Source organism: Microcaecilia unicolor, chromosome 8 (assembly GCF_901765095.1).
Source record: "Microcaecilia unicolor chromosome 8, aMicUni1.1, whole genome shotgun sequence".
Classification (NCBI taxonomy): domain Eukaryota; kingdom Metazoa; phylum Chordata; class Amphibia; order Gymnophiona; family Siphonopidae; genus Microcaecilia; species Microcaecilia unicolor.
In genome coordinates, this window is record NC_044038.1 from 220,700,170 (window position 1) to 220,724,127 (window position 23,958).

General features: G+C 43.1%; 1 protein-coding gene across 2 annotated transcripts in view; it reads right to left on the reverse strand.

Moving 5' to 3' along the window:
* Positions 1-23,958, reverse strand: part of EYA2 (EYA transcriptional coactivator and phosphatase 2) — a 298,678-nt gene that overhangs the window by 189,609 nt on the left and 85,111 nt on the right. For both annotated transcript variants that reach the window (XM_030212906.1, XM_030212905.1), the window contains exons 2-4: positions 9,733-9,854; positions 5,246-5,294; positions 3,119-3,261 (exon numbers count right to left, since the gene is read on the reverse strand). In XM_030212906.1, coding sequence (XP_030068766.1) covers positions 3,119-3,261; positions 5,246-5,294; positions 9,733-9,844 — 304 coding nt within the window. In that variant the 5' untranslated portion in view covers positions 9,845-9,854. The remainder of the gene's footprint in view (positions 1-3,118; positions 3,262-5,245; positions 5,295-9,732; positions 9,855-23,958) is intronic.

The window sequence follows — 23,958 nt, forward strand, 5'->3', positions numbered from 1 at the left end:
CTGCTTTTTTCCCTTTGAGTCTTGATCTTTACAGGCTGTTGAAGAGATTTCTATGAACCTGACTAAGCTTTGTTGGCTTTGTTCAAATAAGTAGAAACTCAATGTCTCTAAGACTGTTTCAGTATTCTTTCATTTAGTTGGTCCATCTATTCTGTTATACTCTCTTTCCCTCTGCAGTTTATCTATTCCCTTGAATGATACCATTAAAATTCTTGGTGTACTTGTTGACGATTGTCTTACTTTCTTTTAGCATATTTCTACTGTTGTATGAAATTTGTTTTTTACCCTGAGGCAGATTAGAGTTACCCATTCACCTTTTGATTTCCAGGCCATTCATTTACCAATTCATGCTTTAGTGATTTTCCACAGAGATAAAGAATGGGAGAAGAGGAGAGGTGGGTTTAGGGGAAAAGATAAGAAGCTCAGTCTTGGCCATTTTTAGTTTCAGATGGTGGTGAGACATCTAGGGAGCAATGTCAGGCAGGCGGGCTGAGTTTTGGGCCTGGATTCCTGCTGAAATTTCTGGTGTAGAGAGGTAGATCTGGGAGTCATCAGCATAAAGATGATACTGAAAACTATGGGGGGAGATAAGAGCACCAAGGGAAAAAGTATAGATGGAGAAAAGAAGAGGTCCCAAGACAGAACCCTGAAGTATACCAACTAAGAGTGGGGTAGAAGTGGAGGAGAATCCACCAGAGCATACACTAAATGTGCGATGGGAGCGTTAAGAAGAAAACCAAGAAAGAACACAGCCCTGAAATCCAAGTGAGGACAGCGTATCAAGGAGTAGGTAGTGATCAACAGTGTCAAAAGCAGATCAAGAAGGATGAGGATAGAATAGAGACCTTTGGATCTGGCCAGGAATAGGTCATTGGAGACTTTAGCAAGGACTGTTTCAGTTGAACATAGAGGGCGAAAGCCAGATTGAAGTAGATCAAGAATAGCTGAGATGAAAGAAAGTCAAGACAATGGCAGTGAACAGAATGTTCAAGTATCTTGGATAGGAAAGGGAGGAGGGAGATGGGGCATTAGTTGGAAGGGCAGGTAGGATCCAATGAAGGATTTTTGAGAAGTGGTGTAACTACAGCATGTTTGAAAGCATCAGGAACAATTGCAGTGGAAAGTGAAAGTTTAAGGATATGACAGATAGAAGGGATGAAAGTAGGAGACAGAGTGCTGAGTAGATGGGTGGGAACAGGATCAGAGGAACAGGTAGTCAGTTTGGAAGAGAAAAGAAAACGTGCAGTTTCATCTTCAGTGATTACAGAAAAGGAAGAAAAGGAGGCAGGGGTTGAAGGAGGGTTGACAGAATGGACTGAGGGAAGGAGAGGTGGAGGTGACTTGGTGACTCTGCTGTTTGTCGTTGGAGATGCCGAAGATTGAACGGACCATTGTGCCGGTTGTCATGGAGATGCTGAAGATTGAACGGACCGCTGTGCCGGTTGTTATGGGGGCTGCAGTGGACGGTTGGAGGGGTGGATTACAGCTTAATCACCACCATGTAGGGTCAGCAAGGTCTGTTCAGACGATTTATTTTATTTTTTTTATTTTAGTTACATTTGTACCCCGCGCTTTCCCACTCATGGCAGGCTCAATGCGGCTTACGTGGGGCAATGGAGGGTTAAGTGACTTGCCCAGAGTCACAAGGAGCTGCCTGTGCCTGAAGTGAGAATCGAACTCTGTTCCTCAGCTCCCCAGGACCAAAGTCCACCACCCTAACCACTAGGCCACTCCTCCTCGCTTCCTGTCCTCGAAGGCAAGCTTTCTCGCAACTAGTCTCGATGGTTCTGCCATGGCTCTCCATTGTAGACTGTCTTGTTGAAAACGGTTCCACTACTCAATCATTTCAGCTTCAGGAATCTACCTCAGTCCAGCCTATCTCGGATAGCCTACTCCTTGGATTCATCATAACAGTCCTTCCTAATAACATCTTCATGGACCATTTTAGACCCTCTTGCCCTTTCCCTCTTTTCTACTTCCCTTGTTCCTTCTATCCTATCTCATTGATTGTAAATGTTTAACAACTGATCTGGCGACAGCCTATCATTACATTGTCAGCCACTTTCAGCCTGCACACCTGTGGGAAAAAGTGGGATACAAATGTGCTAAAATAAATAAATAAATAAATTATGCACCTAACTTGTTAAAGCCTATTAGCATCTAATTAAACAACCACGTGCCAAGTATTGGTGTTAATTGGCTAACTGGCAGTTAGATACATAACTGACCTAATTCAGTATTTATGAACTAGGAAAACAATTTCCATAGCACACAACTCAAGGGGGTTTGGACTTGGAAGGAGTGTGAGTAGATCAGGGCATACATACGAGATACACTTGTGGGCTTTAGAATATAGCAGTCACGCCCCTAACTGCTTACAATTAGGCAAGCGCATTTACACCAGCCATTTGGCTAGCTATGTGTTCATGCATAAAATCTGGTGTGGAACTGTGGACTCGCGCTAGTTCCGTGCAGAACTGCTGTTACAGAATTCGCACTTACGCCTGGATTCTATATGACAAGTCCAGTGTTCCACGCCAAAATCCAAGCATATTCTATAACAATGCGCATAACCTAATTGGCATAACAAGCCAACCAGCGTCGAGGTCAGTGCTCAACAAGCAATTATGAGCACTAATTGGCAATAATTGGAATTTACATGCACAACTCGCTAATATCTTATGTTTTTAAATTTTGAATATTAGATAGTTTTTATGAGTTTGATAATTAGATTTGTTTGTTTCTTGTAGCCCCTGACGCAGCCCTCTGTGGGCGAAGCACGGCCTGTGTCGGGCAACTTTCTTATATATGATATCTCTAATAAAATCCTTTGGATGTCACTTTGATCTGCTCGTTTATTCTCCACATTGGAGCAGATCGCTTGCCTTGTTGTTTTTTGGGACCCTTTATGAGAACTGGTGCCAACTACTCACAGACTTTGTACCTTCCAAAAACATATAAAAATTATTCCCATTATGACCAACACCTTCCTGAGAGAGTTTAAAGACATACAGGTAATATTTATAATTTATAAAATGTAGCAGTAGTGAAAGAGGGTAGAAAAAAAATTTTGGACAGTTGCATTGTCCATGAATATGCTTTGATTTATGGTACTTACTGTAGGAAGGGATTCCATAAGTTTGTGCCGGCGGAGGATACGCTGTGTACGCACTAGCCTGTTGAATGCCCGTGCTGTATTGTGTTTGTCCGTAAGCAGCCATGTTTAGAAAAGATGCGACTGGCAATAGCTGGGGATTAAGTCTGTTCAGAATAAATACGAATACTTAGTATATTATAGTTGTTTTAAATAAGCACAAGAATAATATCTACATTTCTAAAATTGGGCTTGTTATAAACACATATATACTTAAGCAGTTAAAGCTTTTAAAAAAAGTCGATTTCACTATGCTTAACACTTCTATTTTTTAGAAATTTACAATTTATTCATTTCAGTATTTATGTTTTTATTTTCCAGCTATTTTTGAGTCGGATATGGATGTTTAAAACTCCCTGACGTTCAAAAGCATTTAACTGGCCAGGATCGGCACCGGTCTGGTTAAATGTCCCATAACTGGCTATCCAGCGATATTCAGCGGGGGATAGCCAGCTGTCTCCCGCTGAATACCACCAGTTAGCGGCTAGCAGCCGACATAACTGGCTAGTCGCCAATTTTTCAGCCTCGCTTTCGCGGCTATGAAGTCCTTTCACTAAGCCGTGGTAAGAAAAATTTTTCTAGGCACGGGTTTCGGGCGCCTGCAGAAATATTGTTCAGCGCACATACAAAAAATGTCTTTTTAAAATTTTTGCTGAAAATGGACGTGCGTCAAAATCAAAATTGCCGCGCGTCCATTTTGGGTGTCTGACCTTACCGCCAGCCATAGACCTAGCAGTAAAGAATCTGCACGGTAACGACCTATGAGCATCAGATGCCACTTGGCTCGCGTCCGAAAATAAAAAATCTTTTTCGGACGCACGCCAAAAATGAAATTACCGCAAGAGGCACACTGTAGTCGGGCGGTAAGTTCATTTTGGCACACGTTGGGTGTACGTAGACGCTTACGCGGCTTAGTAAAAGGGGCCCTTTATTTGGCTGCATGAGTATTTGGGATATCTTTGGCCGGTAAGTCTGAACATCAACATAGCCGGTTATCTTCTAACCGGCTAAAAAATAAACCAAATATTCAATGCCGGTCACCGGAAATGGCTTGGCAGTCTGAATATCAGCCCCAAAGATTTTAGCCTCTTGGAACTTTAAATATTTCCTAGGGCCGAGTTCCTAAATTTATGCTCAAAATTTCACTGAAGTCCTAAGTTTAGGAGCCTAAAACAATGGCATTGTAGTGGGGGAGATGAGGAAAGAAAAGGGGGAAAAATGGGTGATCAGATGTTTTCCCTCATCCACCCTATCCTTTTTCCCATGAGACATAGTAACATAGTAACATAGTAGATGACGGCAGAAAAAGACCTGCACGGTCCATCTAGTCTGCCCACAATAAACTCATATGTGTATACCTTACCTTGATTTGTACCTGTCTTTTTCAGGGCACAGACCGTATAAGTCTGTCCAGCAGTATTTCCCGCCTCCCAACCACCAGTCCCGCCTCCCATCACTGGCTCCGGCACAGACCCCGTATAAGTCTGCCCTCCCCCATCCTAGCCTCTCAACCACCAACCCCTCTTCCCCCCGCCACCCAATTTCAGCTAATCATTGGAATGCTTTTTTGAGATTCAGTCCTATATTCTAGCATTTTAATTTTTTGCTTTCACTGTCCTGATATGAGGAAGGAAAGGCAGACAAAAAATGTATTAAGTTAGACCAATATGCGCATTTGTTAGTGCGCCTTAAAAATAGTGGTTATTCCTCAAATAATTCTGTGTGCACTCAAATCAATTTAACACATTAACCTACAAATTAACACACATTTATTGGGTGATATTTAGCCTGTGATGGTTTTAAAGCTGCACATTAGACAATTTTATGAAAACAAAAACTGTGAAACAAAGTCAAAATGTGGGGTAAAAGGCCAAACAGACTGAAAATGAACCAAAACCATTTGCCCTGTGCACATTCCAAGTATCACCTTACATCGTTTTTTTTTTGTTTATTTGTTTTCCTTTTACTTATCAACCTATATATACCTAAACCAGTAAGCCCTCTGCTCACGTTCCCATGGTCTTGTTTCCCTTATTAAACAAAATGTAATTTCCTTGGTCTGAAACATTATGCTTTGCAAAGTACACTTACTTTGTGTAGCTCAGTTGAGGTGCAAGCAGAGAGGCTTCTGTTGTTACACCTTACGGGGAACAAAAAAAGAAATAATTTACATGATAAAATTCAAATCAGTTTCTAAGTCTAATCATTAAGTAGAATGCTAATAAAACAAGAGCGATGCAGTAGAGATCAGAATTCATTCTATCAACAGGACTGCAGTGTACCCATTCGTTTGCTTCCTGTTCCGATCAATTCTTGTAGCATTTATAGAGGGCAACTCTATAAGACACCCTAAATTTAGGGAAAGGGAAATGGGACTTGATATACTGCCTTTGTGAGGTTTTTGCAACTACATTCAAAGCAGTTTACATATATTCAGGTACTTATTTTGTACCAGGGGCAATGGAGGGTTAAGTGACTTGCCCAGAGTCACAAGGAGCTGCAGTGGGAATCGAACCCAGTTCCCCAGAATCAGAGTCCGTTGCACTAACCACTAGGCTACCCCTCCACTAGCAACATGCCATGTAGAAGCCTGCCCTTGCAGATCAGCAATGCGGCTACGCAGGCTTGTTTCTGTGAGTCTGACGTCCTGCAGAAACAGAAGCCTGCGCAGCCGCATTGCTGATCTGCAAGGGCAGGCTTCTACATGGAATGTTGCTAGTGGAATAGCAACATTCCATGTTGAATCTCAAACAGTAGCAACAGAATCTCAAATAGTAGCAACATTCCATGTAGATTTGGGGATAAAAGGAGCTCAGGTATTTGAGATTCTAGTGTCTTTGAGCATCACAGTGTTATGAGCAAAAAGAAAGCACAAGCATGTAAAAATCCGACCAAAGCTTCACAAGAAAATAAGCAAGAAAAAATAGTGTGAAGCATTTTAATGGTGCTACAACAGGGAAGTCATAAAAATCCCCCAAATTCCCTACCATGGAAACAACAGAACTGCAGCTGAGACTTAGATCAGCTTATGGCATTTGTCCATGATTTTAAAAAGCAGATTTAACCTTGATCTCTGTCCTTGGTTTAAAAAAAAAAAAAATAAAATGAAGGCATGAAAAGGCTCATAACTTTTACAGTGTAATATCAACAGTTTTTGAAGGTGTCCTGCTTGACAGTTTTTAAGCGTCCACAGAGAGCTTTGTCATTTGGGAAACGGCTGGGATTAAGCCACTGTTTCCCACACTGCATTTAGTGAAATGTGTATGTGCATACGTGCACGTGCGAGCGAGATTGCATGTACATATATGTGCCTGTGGAAGGGATGATACTACGATTCAGAATTTTCTATCTTAAATTTTTTAAAATTCTTTGATGAGCAAAATCAGATTTTTCAAACTGACAAAATGCGCCACACCTACGTCACAGAACCTTCAGCTCAAGAACCTATGTACTGGACTGGCTCAGACCAAATTCAGGCTAAGGGGGTCCTTTTACCAAGCTGTGGGAAAAACGGCCCTGCGCTAGAGGCGGGGGACATTTTTTCCCGCATGCCTGGGCTGTTTTCTGCAGCCAGTAAAAGCACCCCCCCCCCCCCCCGAAAAGAAAATGACTATGTGGTGAGATAACTCTTATCGCGTGGCCATCAGGGAGTCCATACTGCCACCTACTGAGGTGATGATAAGGGCTCCCGCGCTAACCCGGCAGTAACTAGGCAGTGCCGATTACCACCGGGTTATCACTACGCAAGCCATTTCCGGGGGGGGGGGGGGGGGGGGGGGGGGGGGGGGGGGGGGGGGGAGATTCTTTTTCCCCTGGAAATGGCGCGTGCTCAGGGCGGGACTACCGCCGGCCCTAGTCCTGGAAGAGCGAGCAGTAAGCCTGCCTTGGGCTTACCACCACTCTGTAAAAGTTCCTCTAATAATCTAGTGAACCTGCATCTTCACAGGTCACTGAACGTACACGTTTGCTATCCGTGCATTTTCAATCACTGTGAGGGCAATTGTACAACTGGGTGTCTACATTTAGGAACCCCAAGGAAGTGTGGTGAGAGCTTATTCTGTAATTGCCTGGAATAGACTTCCTGAGCCGGTACGTCAAGCTCCATCTCTGGCCGTCTTCAAATCTAAGCTAAAAGCCCACCTTTTTGATGCTGCTTTTAACTCCTAACCCTTATTCCCTTGTTCAGAACCCTTATTTTTATCATCCACACTTTAATATTCCCTTATCTCTTGTTTGTCTATCCTAATTAGATTGTAAGCTCTGTCGCGCAGGGACTGTCTCTTCATGTTCAGGTGTACAGCGCTGCGTACGTCTAGTAGCACTATAGAAATGATGAGTAGTAGTAGTAGTAATTGCATCGGCGGTCCTTTCGTTCTTGTGCCTGAAGTGACACCAGCCATAGACCTGGAATAACTGCAGGCCTGTAAATACAGCAGGGACATGCGTAATTACAGTGTTCTGTAAGTTACATAAGCAGGGGCCCTGCCCATTGCCCACCCATGTGTACGCGCTCTTACCCTTTAATCCACATTAGCTATTCTGCCAAAGCCAAATGTGGCATGGTGGTCTACAATCAATAACAGTAAAGGAAATGAAAGGAACACCAACCATCAGATAGGAAAGCAACGCACGCACACAGTAGAAGACCCCTCACTCACATAAACACCCATCATACGAAAGAAAATGTCACCAAATACAGCAGCAGCACAGAAAGGGTCACTCTCCCCCCACCTCCAGCCAAAGGCACACATTCAAAACTCGGCCTTCAGATGTGCCTGAAACGTTCAATAAGACAATTCTGATTTCAATGTCACTGGAAGCTTATTCCAGAGCCCTGATGCCAGCCAGAAAAATGCGCTATTGTGAATGGTACCTAGAAGTAGGAGGTACCACCAGCTGATGTCCTAACTCTCAATGCAAAGACCAAGAAGGAATGTAAAGAAGCGTCAGTGCTGCCAAATAATGCAGCGTTTACGTGTGCCCCATAGAATAGCCCTGCTCGCACTTTCACAAGTAAGCCACACCACACTTATGTACAAAAGTGCTAGTACTTTAAACATGAATGGGGAATTCTATATGTAGCGCTCAAAGTTGCGTGCGCAAATTTGGGCGTGTGCCCAATTTGCATGAGCAATTCAATTGAGCCAATTAGTGCCAATAATTGAGTAATTATCAATTACTGGTGTTGTCAGAATTTTGATTTACGTGCACATCTTGATAGGTAATTTGGTGTCACTTTGTGGATGTAAAATTTTAATTAATTCGGTGCAGGTTCGAGGTTGTTACTGCAAAATGTTTAGTGGGGGGGGGGGGGGGGGGGGGGGGGGGGAAGGGGCTCACTTTTTTCTGGACACAGTCTAGTAGAGTGGAGGAGTGGCCTAGTGGTTAGAGCACCGGTCTTGAAATCCAGAGGTGGCCAGTTCAAATCCCACTGCTGCTCCTTGTGATCTTGGGCAAGTCACTTAACCCTCCATTGCCTCAGGTACAAACTTAGATTGTGAGCCCTCCTGGGACAGAGAAATATCCAGAGTACCTGAATGTAACTCACCTTGAGCTACTACTGAAAAAGGTGTGAGCAAAATCCAAATAAATTATTTGAAATTCTGTTGCTACTATCTGAGATTTTACATGGAATGTTGCTACTATTTGAGATTCTATATGGAATGTTGATATTATCGGAGATTCCACATGGAATGTTGGTCTACATGGAATGTTGCTACTATATGAAATTCTGTTGCTACTATTTGAGATTCTACATGGAATGCTGCTACTATTTGAAATTATGTTGCTACTATTTGAGATTCTACATGGAATGTTGCTATAGTGGAGGAGTGGCCTAGTGGTTAGAGCACCAGTCTTGCAATCCAGAGGTTGCTGGTTCAAATCCCACTGCTGCTCCTTGTGATCTTGGGCAAGTCACTTAACCCTCCATTGCCTCAGGTACAAACTTAGGTTGTGAGCCCTCCTGGGACAGAGAAATATCCAGAGTACCTGAATGTAACTCACCTTGAGCTACTACTGATAAAAGGTGTGAGCAAAATCCAAATAAATAAATAATAGAATTGGCACATAGCACACAGCATCAGCTTGTCTAACTGGAGGCTCTAAGGGGGTCTTTTAATAAAGCTTAGCTCGAGTTATCTGCAGATAAGTCAAGCTGGGCTTTAGTAAAGGACCCCCCCCCCCCCCAGGTCTAGAATTGCTCCCACAGCAGTGCTAAATATTCACATTCATTTAAATATTGGCACTGATGTTTGAATTAATCCACTTGCTACTGCTGAATATTGACCCCCCCCCACCTCCATTTTTAGAAAGATGTTTATGTTTCTGAGGTACTAGACATGAATTTTAAAACTTTACATCCTCAATGGCAGAAATTAAAGTTTTTTACTAGCTGTAAAGCAATTAGAACAATGATGAATGATTAACAGTACCATTGCACAAGTCATATTATAAAGGAAATAGGATAGACTTATTCCAAAAGAAAGACTAATGTTATCTATTGCAGTTAACAAGCCTCGTCCGATAGCCTGTGTAAAAAAAAAAAAAATCTTAAAAAATGAGACCAGCCGACCTACCGTTTATGTCATCTGGAGATGAGGGGTGATGACGGTCAGAGAGATTAAGCCTTGGAGTCTCACGGTTCTCAGCAGTCACACGCAGGCTGTGTAGTATCGCTAGATCTAGCATTTCCTTATACCTGAAAGAAACAAAAAAAAGGAGAAATGTAATTTATTCATCCCTCATGCACACTTACTAATGATTGCAGATTTTCTTTTTATTACTGTATGAATATTAAAATGGATTACTTAAACCCAGCCTTCATAGAAATTCAACATAATAAAATTCACTAAAGTTTTCATCAAAGGGAAAAAAGTGTTGAATTAAAATGAAGTAATCTCTCCCTAGGAAATTACACCCACTTGATTAAAGTTTTCCTGTTTTTTTTTCTTTGTTTTGCCAACAGAAAAATTATATTTCTGCATTTCATAAACGGCATTCAAGGATGGTGTCTATGAAAATATTAATACCAGTACCATTCAATAAACACATTGAGGTCTGAAAAACAAAATTGATATGCGAGGTAAAACACTTTAAATTCTATTCACTTTGAACCCTTTCTTAAAATGTTTTTGCTCCAGGGGAATTTCTCCAATTTTGCCAATGAAATAAATACTGAAATATGTTTAACAATAAATCTGAAGTAAACCTTTGATAAATTTCCTCAGTTTCAAAGCATGTAGAGATTTAAAAAATATATATTCATAGCATCAAACTTCTCAGAGTTTCCCCAACTGTTTCGTCACTCTTTTGGGCTTTGGTTTTCAGTTCCACTCTGTAGATCTGACAAAGAAGGGCAACCTTCGAAAGCTAATCAAGAAATGTATTAAGTTATGTCCAATAAAAAAGGTATCATCTTATTTTCTTTTCCATGTTTTATTTTGTTTGATTTCTATTGATAACTCTGTAGAACCAAAACCCTATCCATTTTGGGCCAAGATTTAGTGGAAAATCTCAGGATTTAACCTATACCAAGGCCAGTGAAAGTATTTCTCAAGCATCTGTGCTGGTTTGTGACAGATGTCAAACTTTTAAGCAGGACTTTTTCAAAGGAATACTATGCAAACTGGGTGGAGTCATGAGCATTTTAGATCATACATTTATTTAATTTCCTATCTACCGTCTGCAAGCCTGAAAGTGGTGTACATTTAGGGTATTTCTCTGTCCCTATCAGGTGAATTTTCGAAAAAGAAGGGCACCCATCTTCTGACACAAATCGGGAGATGGGCATCCTTCTCGCAAGGTCGCTCAAACCGGCATAATCGAAAGCCGATGACCAAAGTTCACGGGGACGTGTCGGCAGTGTAGCGAAGGCGGGACTGGGGCGTGCTTAGGAGATGGGCGTCCCTGACGAACACTTGGGCGACTTTACTTGGTCCATTTTTTTTCACGACCAAACATCAAAAAGGTGCCCGAACTGACCAGATGACCACCGGAGGAAATCAGGGATGACCTCCCCTTACTCCCCCCCAGTGGTTACTAACCCCCTCCCACCCTAAAAAAATAATCTTTAAAAATACTTTTTTGCAAGCCTCTATACCAGCCTCAAATGCCATACTGAGGTCCATCGCAGCAGTATGCCGGTACCTGGAGCAGTTGTAGTGGGTGCAGTGTGCTTCAGGCAGGCGGACCCAGGCCCACCCCCTCCTACTTGTTACACTTGTGGTGGTAAATGTGAGCCCCCCAAAACCCACCAGAAACCCACTGTACCCACATGTAGGTGCCCCCCTTCATCCCTAAGGGCTATGGTAGTGGTGTACAGTTGTGGGTTTGGGGGGGGGGGGTTGGGGGATGCAGTTAGCACAGGAATTAGTGTATCCTGCCATGCCAGTGTAGTAACTGCCATTGTGCACTAATTCACGTGGTGGGCTGCTTAGCACTCCTTAGTAAATGGGCCCCCAGAGAAACCTATTTTGAGACTATCTTATAAAGACACGGGGTAAATTCTGAAACGATTGATGAAATTTAGGCACAGGGATGATACATGCTAAGCGTGGTCTATAATGGCGAACTCCTAAAGTTAGGCGCATAAATGCAGACTTACGCTTGCATTCTATAACGGCAGTGGTGGGCACAAATGCAATTATAGACCATGCTTAGCACGTATCTTCCCTGTGCCTAAATTGCAGCAATCGTTTGAGAATTTACCCAGTGTCTTTGTAAGATAGTCCCAAAATAGGTTTCTCTGGGGGCCCCTTTACTAAAGTGTGGTATGCAGTCTCTTTTCCAAGCTAAAGAGCCATAACCTCTTTAGCCTTTCCTCATACGGGAAGAGTTCCATCCCCAAAGCATTTCATACATCTTTAGCATTTCTTGCTAAAGATGTAAAAAGACTGGAAGCGGTGCAAAGAAAAGCTAAGAAAATGGTATGGGATTTGCGTTGCAAACCGTACAAGGAGAGACTTGCCGACCTGAACATGTATACCTTGGAGGAAAGGAGAAACAGGGGTGATATGATACAGACGTTCAAATATTTGAAAGGTATTAATCCGCAAACGAACCTGTTCCAGAGACGGGAAGGCGGTAGAACTAGAGGACATGAATTAAGGTTGAAGGGGGGCAGACTCAGTACTAATGTCAGGAAGTATTTTTTCATGGAGAGGGTGGTGGATATGTGGAATGCCCTCCCGTGGGAGGTGGTGGAGATGAAAACGGTAATGGAATTCAAACATGTGTGGGATAAACACAAAGGAATCCTGTTTAGAAGGAATGGATCCATGGAATCTTAGCGGAAATTGGGTGACAACGCCAGTAATTGGGAAGCAAAACCAGTGCTGGGCAGACTTCTACAGTCTACATCCTGATCGTGACTGAATAGATATGGATGGGTTGTAGTGTAAATTTAAGGGGTCGATGTTAGCTTCAGAACTTAGTACAAGAACAGTGCTGGGCAGACTTCTACAGTCTGTGCCCTGAGAATGGCAAGGACAAATCAAACTCAGGTATATATATATAAAATATTACAAATCAAGTAAAATGAATTTATCTTGTTGGGCAGACTGGATGGACTGTTCAGGTCTTTATCTGACGTCATTTACTGTGTTACTCTTTGGGGTTCTACATGGAATGTTGTTACTAATTGGGATTCCAGAATCTTGTAACTCTTTAGGATTCCAGAATCTTCAGAATTTTTAGTACAAGAACAGTGCTGGGCAGACTTCTATGGTCTGTGCCCTGAGAATGGCAAGGACAAATCAAACTCGGGTATAAAGTATCACATACCATGTAAAATGAGTTTATCTTGTTGGGCAGACTGGATGGACCGTACAGGTCTTTATCTGCCATCATTTACTATGTTACTATATATATATTGTGAGGAATGGGTTGATAAGCAGAAGCGGCAGGGGAGAAAAGGTGCCTTTCTTCCGGGTAGGGAGGAAAAGGGGAAAGAGGGGGACTACAGAAACTACCGATCCCAGAAGGCCGAGCAGGGCCGAGGGAGGGGGGAGAGGGGAAACTACAAGTCCCAGGAGCCTGAGTTGAGGAGGAAACAGGAGGGGGAGGACTTTCCTTCGCAGAGAAGCCATGGGGAGGAGGCTGATTGGGAAATGAGGTCTGAGGAAGGGAATGAGGAACACCTGCTGGGGGAGGGAGGGGCCGAGCATATGGACTGGCAAGTGGGAGAAGAGGAGGGGGGGCAAGAGGAGATGGATATCTCAGCTTTTGCTCGTGGCCAGAGGGGAACTGAAGGAAAGTAAGTCCTGGAAAACACACTGTATGAGTTCTAGACCTGTGCGGGAGGTTGTCAGGAGTGAGTGCTGACAAATGAGGGAGGTGGGTCTCTGGGTTTAGCTGAGAAGAAATTGCTAAACCTAGGGGAATTCATACAGCAGTGAGAAAGTTTGGAACTGGATAGCATTTGAACTTGAAAGCTGAACTTTGTTTAGAACTCTGTAGTGGGTAGAGAAATGAACTGAAGGTGCCTGTGCCAGGAACAGGACCAGTATGGAGGCATTTTTGCCTTGGTAGCCGGGCTGGAGCAAAGCCCAGGAGCCGATAGGCTCGGTTGCTGGCCTAAAACTGTGAATGCTTGGCCTGCTCAAAAGTAGATGACGGCCTCAACCTGAGGAAAAGAACTCCGGACCTGCAGAACCCGGGCGGGGCACCAGAGAGGGGGGGAAAGTCCTGGTGGACGGAACTGTTGCTTGGGGATACACAAAGAGCCGTATCTTGCTAGAGGGGCCAGCCGGTCCTGAAACTAATGGGCTCACTGCTGGCTAGAGTGAACCTAGCAGAGGAAGCATGATCTGTGTTTGAATAACAACTAGGAGGAATACTTGCGGTGCGGAGGTGGTTCCCGGAGCGGAGCAAGGAGGGGGCAACACCTCGAGGTGTCGACTGGTATCGAAGTGACAATATATATATATATATATTTTTTTTTTTACTTTGAAGACTTGTTCTTAAAACACAGGAAACGGGCGTTAATGTGTGCTTTCACTTTTGGGTCTGCTTTGACACGCACACATTCGTTTCTCACTACCAGCGCTTAGAGGCTTGCACGGGCTTCTTTCTGCTTCCAAATGATATAAAAACAGATTTTAAAAGAAAGAATCCTGAGAAATCCTCTCTTCAATCAACCTGTCGCCTGCCCTGAGCTGGGGTTATTTTTTTTCAGCAGTAAGGGTGGCAGTGTTTTGTGTGCTGCTCTCTGAGCATTGGGAGGGAATAGGAAATGACGTCACTTACATCCATTGGATTACATTTGCATGCTATTTGCGCTACCTTTGCTGCGCAAATCGTCTCTCATGCTAGAGCCCTCCGAGCATTCTGTGCTCAGAGGCACTTTTACTAAGCTGCGTAAGTCTCTATGGGTGCCCAACGTGCGCCAAAATGGAGTTACCACACGGCTACTGCATGGCTCTTGCAGTAATTTCATTTTTGTCATGCGTCTGAAAAAATCGTATTTTCTGCCGCACGCATTGGTCGTGCGCCAAGTGACACTGGGCGCATGTAGGTCATTACTGCCCGATTACCGCATGAGACTTTATCGCTAGGTCAATGGCTGGCGGTAAGGTCTCAGACCCAAAATGGATGTGCGGCAATTTTCATTTTGCCGCACGCCCATTTTCCTTTATTCTATAACTTGCAGGCGCAAATTTACACATTAGTTGTAAATTTGGGTGCACAACTTTTTAGAATTAGGTGGAAAGGCACCTACTTGGGTGTTCAATTTTGGCAAACTTTTTATAACACTATCGAAAAGAGAAGCCTATACTTTCTAAGTCCTGGGATGTTCTTTTAATTTGCTGGATGGAACAGTAAAACTTGCAATCAGGGTATGACGAGTGCAAGAAGATTTCATAATGCAATTTTTCCTCTCTCTTTCTGCTTGATCCTCCATGGATAGTAGCCATTTAAAAAAATAAACCCTGTTGACAGCTCTACCCCCACTAATATCACATAATAAACTGGCCCATGCCTTAAAGTTCCAGTAATTTGGTAGCGCAACCGATTAAAATGAGGCAACTTTTCTCCCTTTGAGCCGATTACAATGCCAGCAAATTCCACATAATAACCAGATGCCTCTTGAGTTTTGACTAATTGTTGAGGAGAAACTGAGAGATTCCCGTTAACCCTGTAAATGGAGCTCTGGTTTTAAACTAGCCAGTCTTTTGAAAGATCCAAAAACAGACTGGGGAAAACGCCTTCATTCCTTTGCCCTGATTTTGGTTCCTACTTAATCTGGAGTAGATATTCAGAGGGTTAAACCCCAATGAGCCGGCCGGCCGCAGATACTCAACTGGGTGCTGTCAAATATTGTCGTTAACTCATAATTTGATATTTTAAACAATAAATGTGGTAAAAATAATATCAAATGTGTGAATATAATATAAGTGTTAAGAAGTGCTCAGTTCACACGTCAGTCATTGGTATAGTGACTGGCTGAGTAGAGAACCATCACTGCACCACTTGCGTTCTCAAAAGCGCAGTCTATGCATATAATTTCTGCGCTATATCAAGGCAGAATGAAATCAGAATAAAGCAGGTGAACCTCCAAAGATGTTAATGTGGGCTGTGTCAAACCCTCTACTTAATTTAATTAACCCTTTAGTGTCCAAGCCTATATAATAAAAAGCACCTCCAACATTCTGAAGCTGACTCCGTGGTACTGTGGCAGTGTAGGGTTCGTAAGTCTGTAGTTCAGCGTTTCATTGGCTCTCACTGTCAACGAAGAACCAATCAGACAGAACGGAACTTGGAGGAGGGAAGTGGAGTGGATTGAATCTCTAACAAACAATCATATACAGGGAGGTATGAACATCAGTGGAGGCAAGTGCACAGAACGGAAGGGAAGACAAACATTTAATCACTTTGTCACTCACACACACACACACACTCAATCACTCTGTGTTTCTCTCTCTTACACTGTCTGTAAAACACACTGTCACTCTCAGTCTCTCACATGGGCATCTGTATGTTGCATTCTCACGAGTAAGGAGCTCTTCTGATGTGATTGTTAAACTGATTGAAGGGCCTGAACAAGGAAAACTTTTACCACATTGTAATACAATTTACACAAAAAACATTGTATATAAAGAAATCTTACACATGTAAACAACAATTATATTCAGAATACAACCATGGAAACATTAATGGCAGGAACGCATTACATTGCTAGCGCCCGTTTCATTGCGTTAAGAAACGGGCCTTTTTTACTAGTGTTCCCATAATAAGCCATATGGGAACAGATTGATGGGAACATTGGACACTAAAGGGTTTTTAATAATCAATAATCAACACAGCCCACATTAACATCTGCTAACCAGCTAAGTAAGCTCTCAGAGTTAGGTCACCCATATATTCCTAGGGGCATCTCACAGCATTTAGCGCGTGCTGATTAGCGCACGATAAAAACGCTATCGCACCTTTGCAAAAGACCCTCTCTACGCATTGAGTTAATTAGTCACCGGTCAACTTTCAGATCAGTGCACATATCCAGATAATAGATGCCGGAGGCCGCGCATGCTCCGACAATGAACATCTGGGGTTAGTTCAACCCATGGCTGTGAGCAGCTTATAAACCGCTTTCTGCTGTGGCCTGAATTTTACTCCCTGTCTCTACAGTTGTTAAATAATTATTTGAAATACTGAATACATTATCCCCTAGACTCCATATAGCGCGGCTGAAATTGCGTGCACAAATCTAGTCATATTCTGGATTTGCGCGCACAACTTAATTAGTTAACAACAAATTCTGGAGTGGAGGAGTGGCCTAGTGGTTAGGGTGGTGGACTTTGGTCCTGGGGAGCTGAGAAACTGAGTTCAATTCCCACTTCAGGCACAGGCAGCTCCTTGTGACTCTGGGCAAGTCACTTAACCCTCCATTGCCCCAGGTAAGCTGCATTGAGCCTGCCATGAGTGGGAAAGCGCAGGGTACAAATGTAACAAAAAAAAAAAATTTCTAAGGCGTGTAGTTGAAAAGGGGGTGTGGCCATGGGCGTGGAATGAGCGGGTTGTGGATGTTTCTAAAATCTATGCACATTATTATAGAATACACCTTGTCCGCACCTAATTTAGTTGCTGGCATTTACACCATGTTTAACTTGGCATTAATTGCCCATGACTAAATTTAGTCGTGGCAATGAGAATTCTATAAATTGTGCATAAATTTAGGCGTATATTTTGTCTTCGCCAATTTTTTAGTCATGATATATACAATCTAGTCTTATAGGGCTGCAGTTTGATTAACATTTTTAATCGTGATTAATTACGCAATTAACAGTATGTTTATTTATTTTTGTTTCCACTGGAGTTCCTTGTGACTCTGGGCAAGTCACTTAACCCTCCATTGCCCAGAGTCACAAGGAGCTGCAGTGGGAACAAAAATAAACATGCAGTTATTTGCGTGATTAATTGCCATTGCAAATTTTAAGCAAAATGCAGCCCTAAAAAAATTAAAGCATACAAAGTAACGAAAAGATAACAAATACAAAATACAAACTGAAAATTACAAATTAAAGAATAAAACAGAATAGCTATAAACAGCTTTACAGTTTTCATAGCCTACTTCAGAAATGCAGCCCTAATTAGAAAGCTATACCATCCAAAGTTTGGGCACCCTGAGGGGGGAAAAAAAGTCGCCATTAAAAAACAACCACGCACATTGGGTTTAACAAAACTCAAGTATGCCTTTTACACAATGCAACAATAAATTATGCATTCGTGTATATTTTACTACTCAAGGATGAAGGTTGTATAACTGCACAAAACTATCCGAGACCAAAACACAGCAATAGAAAAAAAAAAAAAAATCAGAAGGCATTATATTTATTTGTAAAGTAAACAAAATACGCTACTTTGTTCTCAACATCCATAGGAAGCAGCTTGCAGCACTGGTCTGCCTTGTCATCACTCTCATTGCCCAAACCTCAGGAGGGGGCAGCCTAGAACCATTAGGGAAAAGCAACCCTGTGCTTTCAAAGCCATGATCCAGAGCAGTGTCATGGAACGGAACCCAGGGGATGACAGCTGGGGGGTGGTGGGGGAGAGAGTGGAGGAGAGGAAGGGGGCCTTCAAAGACTCTCACTGCTGTGAATGGATCAAAAGCACAGACACAAGGTCCCGACTCAAGGCCTGCACAGTCCGGCTTTCTGTGAAGCATTGTTCGTGGACGATAAGGATCTGTTCACACAGTGCCTGGAGAAGCGGCAGATGGTAAAACTGTGCCTTTTATCCATAAGGCCCTGAATTCAAAATCTTTAGGACAACATTAAAAAACAAAATGCAAAAGCAGTTAATAACATTGAGATTGATATTCAAAACGATTTCACTGGCCAAAAAGGGCCCCTGGCTAGTGAAATCTCTTGTATGGGGCTATTTACCCACTGATATTCAGTGGCACTTGTCCTGTATATTCTGTGGGCAGTCCAGGAGCAGAGTCAGCACTTAGGCAGTTAAGTGGCAATAGACAGCATTTAATAATCTAAGTTAGACAGCCTGGTCCTATTTTTATATGGTGTCCTCAGGTGGTTGAGTGCTGGATAGTAACATAGTAAGTGATGGCAGATAAAGTCCTGAATGGTCCCATCCAGTCTGCCCAACAGTTAAATTAATTCTCAATTGAAGATTAAATCAACAATGAACGTGAGATTATATACTTGATCATGGTCTTTCTTTGGTGTTTCTGGGACATAGTACTACTACTATTTACTACTATTTAGCATTTCTATAGCGCTACAAGGCGTACGCAGCGCTGCACAAACATAGAAGAAAGACAGTCCCTGCTCAAAGAGCTTACAATCTAATAGACAAAAAAATAAATAAAGTAAGCAAATCAAATCAATTAATGTGAACGGGAAGGAAGAGAGGAGGTTAGGTGGAGGCGAGTGGTTACGAGTCAAAAGCAACATAGACCATAGAAGTCCGCCCGGCTCTGTCCTTATGTTCCAACTACTGGAGTTGCCGTCAAAGTCTGTCCGTCACTATCCTTACGTTCCAAATTACAGGAGTTTCTGTGGGCTCTCTCCAGCTCATCCTAAACCAGATCGCTATATGCGGGACACAGACCGTACAAGCCAGCACAACATCGGCCTTAGTTAATGCAGCCAGATTCGCCATCTAAGCACTACTTGACATGCAAACTCATATGCGACCCTTTAAGATTTATTTTTTATAATCATTTATTTTCTAATTAGAGATCTTCTGTGTTCATCCCACGCATATCACAACTTACTCAGCCACATAAACTCAGATATTCATCGCCGATGCCTGGACATGGCCTAGCACTGAATAATGCAGGCGACAAAAAATGTTCACTGCCACACAAAAATACCTGGTCACACGCGACACAATGTAACCAAAGACCATAACAGACATTATCTGACTCTTCTTCCTCCTTTCCCTCTCTAACTTCCCCCCAACGCGCCGACCATACATGTAACTACCTTACATGTACCTCATTCTACTACAATATCACTTTGTATTCATTCATACCGTGTATTTGTTCAGACCGTAATCGGCTAACACCGTTAACGGTTATATGGAAGTCACATTGAGCCTGCAAAAGGTGGGAAAATGTGGGATACAAATGCAACAAATAATAATAATAACCATCTACTCCATTTCTTTTACCTGGAGTAAGTCAATATTGAGCAATGAAAACCCCTTACTGATGTATGTTTGAATTGTAGAGTTTTTTTGTATAGTTTGTTGTGTAAAGAAATAATTTTTATTGTTTTTTTTTTTTATAATTTGTATATGATTTGTTCCCCGCTTAGACTTTTAAAGATATAGCGGGTTATAAATAAAGTTTTATTATTAATGTGCTGGATTTGCACTTATGATTCAATAGCTTTAAGGTGGTCAATATATTTATTTATTTATGACATTTATATCCCACATTATCCCAGCAACCTGAGCTCAATGAGGCTAACAATATAGTTAATCAAGGCTAAAGTACACAAAACAAAGTGAATACAACTACATCATTTATTTTTTTATTTTATTTATTTATTGGGATTTATTAACCCTCTTTATGAAGACATTCACCCAAGGTGGTGTACAGCAGGTACAGTTTAACATAAAACTTACAATTTTGTTAATAGCATAACAATAGTAAAATAACCAAGAACAAACATAAGGCAAACTTGAAAACAGTAAATTGAAACCTAATAATAGAACTACTGTGAAACAGTATCAAAAACATACACAATTAACAGCACTGGAATTCAAATGCCAGAGATATAATACAATGTTAGCATAATACTAATAATACACCTAATAAACATGCATTAGAACATTCAACTGACATAGATATGATGCTAAAGATTTTCCACAATACAGCTTACCGTATAGCTGAGGGATCAAGAGCAGATATATGATGGGAGCAAGATGTGTGGTACAGAGTCAATTGGGATAATTTGATGGTTAGCTAAAGTCAAGGCAAGAGATAAGGAACTGATCTAAGTTACAATGTGTGCAGCAAGTTAGTCCAGGTGCAGAATGAGTATATAGTTAGTCACTTAGGAGAAGAGCCAGGCTTTCACCTGCTTCCTGAAGTAGAGGTGGTCTTGAGTTATACACAGCCCTTGTGGGAGTGAATTCCAGAGCGTGGGAACTACTCCTGAGAAGACTCGCTGGCGGGTATCACATCGTACAATTTCTCTCTATCTGTACCTTCATCATCATACAATATTACAGAGAATAAAAAAACTACAATGCCTGGATCAGACAGGGAGACAGAAAGGTTAAGAGCGATCAGATCAGCCTAAACAGGAAGAAGATCCGCTTCCTGAAATCTGCTAAAGAGGAAGGTCTTTAGCATTTTTTTTTGAAACGTCATGTAATCACATTGACCATGAACGGATTCAGCCAATGTTTAATGCCCTGATAAGCAAATCCCACTTCAAGAAACAGACAGATGCAATTTTCTTACTTCTCGGATAATGTAACTGTAAATAATTCTTATTACAAAAATGAATAAAAATAATATAAAAATATAATAATAATATAAAAATGAAGGGGTCAATTGTCAGTTTAAGTGGGCATAAAACCATGCTGAGTTTGCCGCTGTTGATATTTTTTTTTGGTTACATTTGTACCCTGCGCTATCCCACTCATGGCAGGCTTAATGCGGCTTACATGGGGCAATGGAGGGTTAAGTGACTTGCCCAGAGTCACAAGGAGCTGCCTGTGCAGGACGTCAGACTCACAGAAACAGAAGCCTGCGCAGCCTTCTACATGGAATGTTGCTAGTGGAATAGCAACATTCCATGTAGAATCTCCCATAGTAGCAACATTCCATGTAGAATCTCCAATAGTATCTATTTTATTTTTGTTACATTTGTACCCCGTGCTATCCCACTCATGGCAGGCTCAATGCGGCTTACATGGGGCAATGGAGGGTTAAGTGACTTGCCCAGAGTCACAAGGAGCTGCCTGTGCCTGAAGTGGGAATCGAACTCAGTTCCCCAGGACCAAAGTCCACCACCCTAACCACTAGGCCACTCCTCCACTGTTGCTACTATTTGAGATTCTACATGGAATGTTGCTATTCCACTAGCAACATTCCATGTAGAAGTCGGCCCTTGCAGATCACCAATGTGGCCGCGCAGGCTTCTGCTTCTGTGAGTCTGACGTCCTGCACGTACATGGAATGTTGCTAGTGGAATAGCAACATTCCATGTTAGAATCTCCAATAGTAGCAACATTCCATGTAGAATCTCCAATAGTATCTATTTTATTTTTGTTACATTTGTACCCTGCGCTTTCCCACTCATGGCAGGCTCGATGCGGCTTACATGGGGCAATGGAGGGTTAAGTGACTTGCCCAGAGTCACAAGGAGCTGCCTGTGCTGGGAATTGAACTCAGTTCCTCAGTTCCGCAGGACCAAAGTCCACCACCCTAACCACTAGGCCACTCCTCCACAGCCATTGAATATAGGCTCTGATTGCCACACCACTGTCTGGGCAGTGCTGAAATGGTCCAGCGGTGCAGTCGGGACAGTCCCAGAAGTTATGTGGCCACTAGTGCTGCTGCCCGCATACAAAACTGGGCAAGTTGGACCACATAAATAACTGTCCTAACTCTGGTTAGGTATGCAGGTAGGGCACTGAATATCAGTCGTACCCGCATAACTTCCGGTATTGCTGCAGACCCAATATTCAATGTAGGTCTCCAGAAACGGCCTGCACTGAATATTTATTTTAAATATTTATATTCTGCTTAGTCCACAGTTCCTAGTAGGTGACAATGGTAATATCTAGGTCTGAATTAGCCGGTGATGATCAGCGCATTAAAAGCTGAATTATGATCTGTACATTTTCTCAGAAAGCCTCATCTCCTGGTTTTTAAATATTCCCTAAGCCTGATTATAACCCCGAACTCTGATAACAGGACTCACCACCACATTGGCAACCCTCATCCCTACAGCCAGGGACCCCAGTTCCCCTCACCCTGCATACTCTAGCCCCCCCCCCCCCCGGCCCAACCCAGTCACTTACTGACATTTCCCAGGTGTCTAGTGAGCAGTGCAGGAGTGGTCCTTCTCCATTGCTTCCCTGGCTGAGCCTCGGGTTCAAAATGGTAGATCTGACCCCTAGTGGTAGCACCACAAGACTAAAAAAATTTAAGTCCTGACTGGGGCAAGAGTGGGAGGGAACTACTACTGCCCTGCACATTGGACACCAGAGAAATATGTTGGTAAGTGGCTGGGTTGGGTAAAGGGGTTCGGGGTCCCTGGTGAAGGGCTTAGCTATGGCTTGCCATGAGGCTGCAGTCCTGTGATTAGGGAGCTGTGATTGGGGTTTGGGGGAGCTTATCTTCTTGGGCAGACTGGATGGACCGTGCAGGTCTTTTTCTGCCGTCATCTACTATGTTACTATGTATGTTATGTTCTGGGTACGGCTGTATTGCAGAAGCAGCAGTTTTTAGACCAGCACCACATTACATGCATTGGCAGATAGCCTGGGTATAACTTATCCTATCTGTGAATGCATGTAACATGGTTCTTATGTAGCAAATACCTTGTACAGTAAATACAGGGCAGATACAGGGCCCTCCCCCTGTATGTACCGCACAGGCTTTGTTCTTGCTATGCCTTAAATTTTGAAATCTTACTGCAATTTAGTTAAAGGGCTCCCTAGTTTATTTCTAACTAGCCGTTAAGCCCGTAAAAATGGGTGAATATTGCAGCCCTCCTCTCTCCCCTGGCCTCACCCCGTCCACCGATCCTCCCCCCCATATCCAGCAACCCTCCTCTTTCCCTTGGCCTCCCGCCCTCCCCCCCATGTCCAGCAACCCTCCTCTCTTCCCTGCTCTCACCCCATGTCCAGCAACCATGCCCTCTCCCCCCTGCCCTCCCCCCATGTCCAGCTACCCTCCTCGCCGCCGCTCCCTCCCCCCTCCGTGCCGGGTCCCCTGCACTGACCTGACAGCGCCTCTCACCTCCGTGTGAAAGCGATACAGGCAGCAGCAGATCGCTCTGCTGCTGCCTGCAGCACTTCCACACAGAGGTGAGAGGCGCTGTTAGGCCAGTGCAGGGGGCCCGATACGGAGGGGGGCAGGAGCGGCAGCGGGGATGGGGGGAGGGTGGAGGTTGGTTCGCGCGATGTTCGTTTCCAGGCGGCGGCATCTGACAGTCCGTTTCCCTCTCTGTTCCGCCCTCTGACGTCATGACGTCTTGACGCGAGGGCGGGACAGAGAGGGAAGTCTTTACTGCGCATTTGCAGGTGAGTCAGTCACTTGCCGTTTATATGTTTGATAGGTTCTGTTCAATAGGTCCTGTGTGTGTAAGTGTATATAC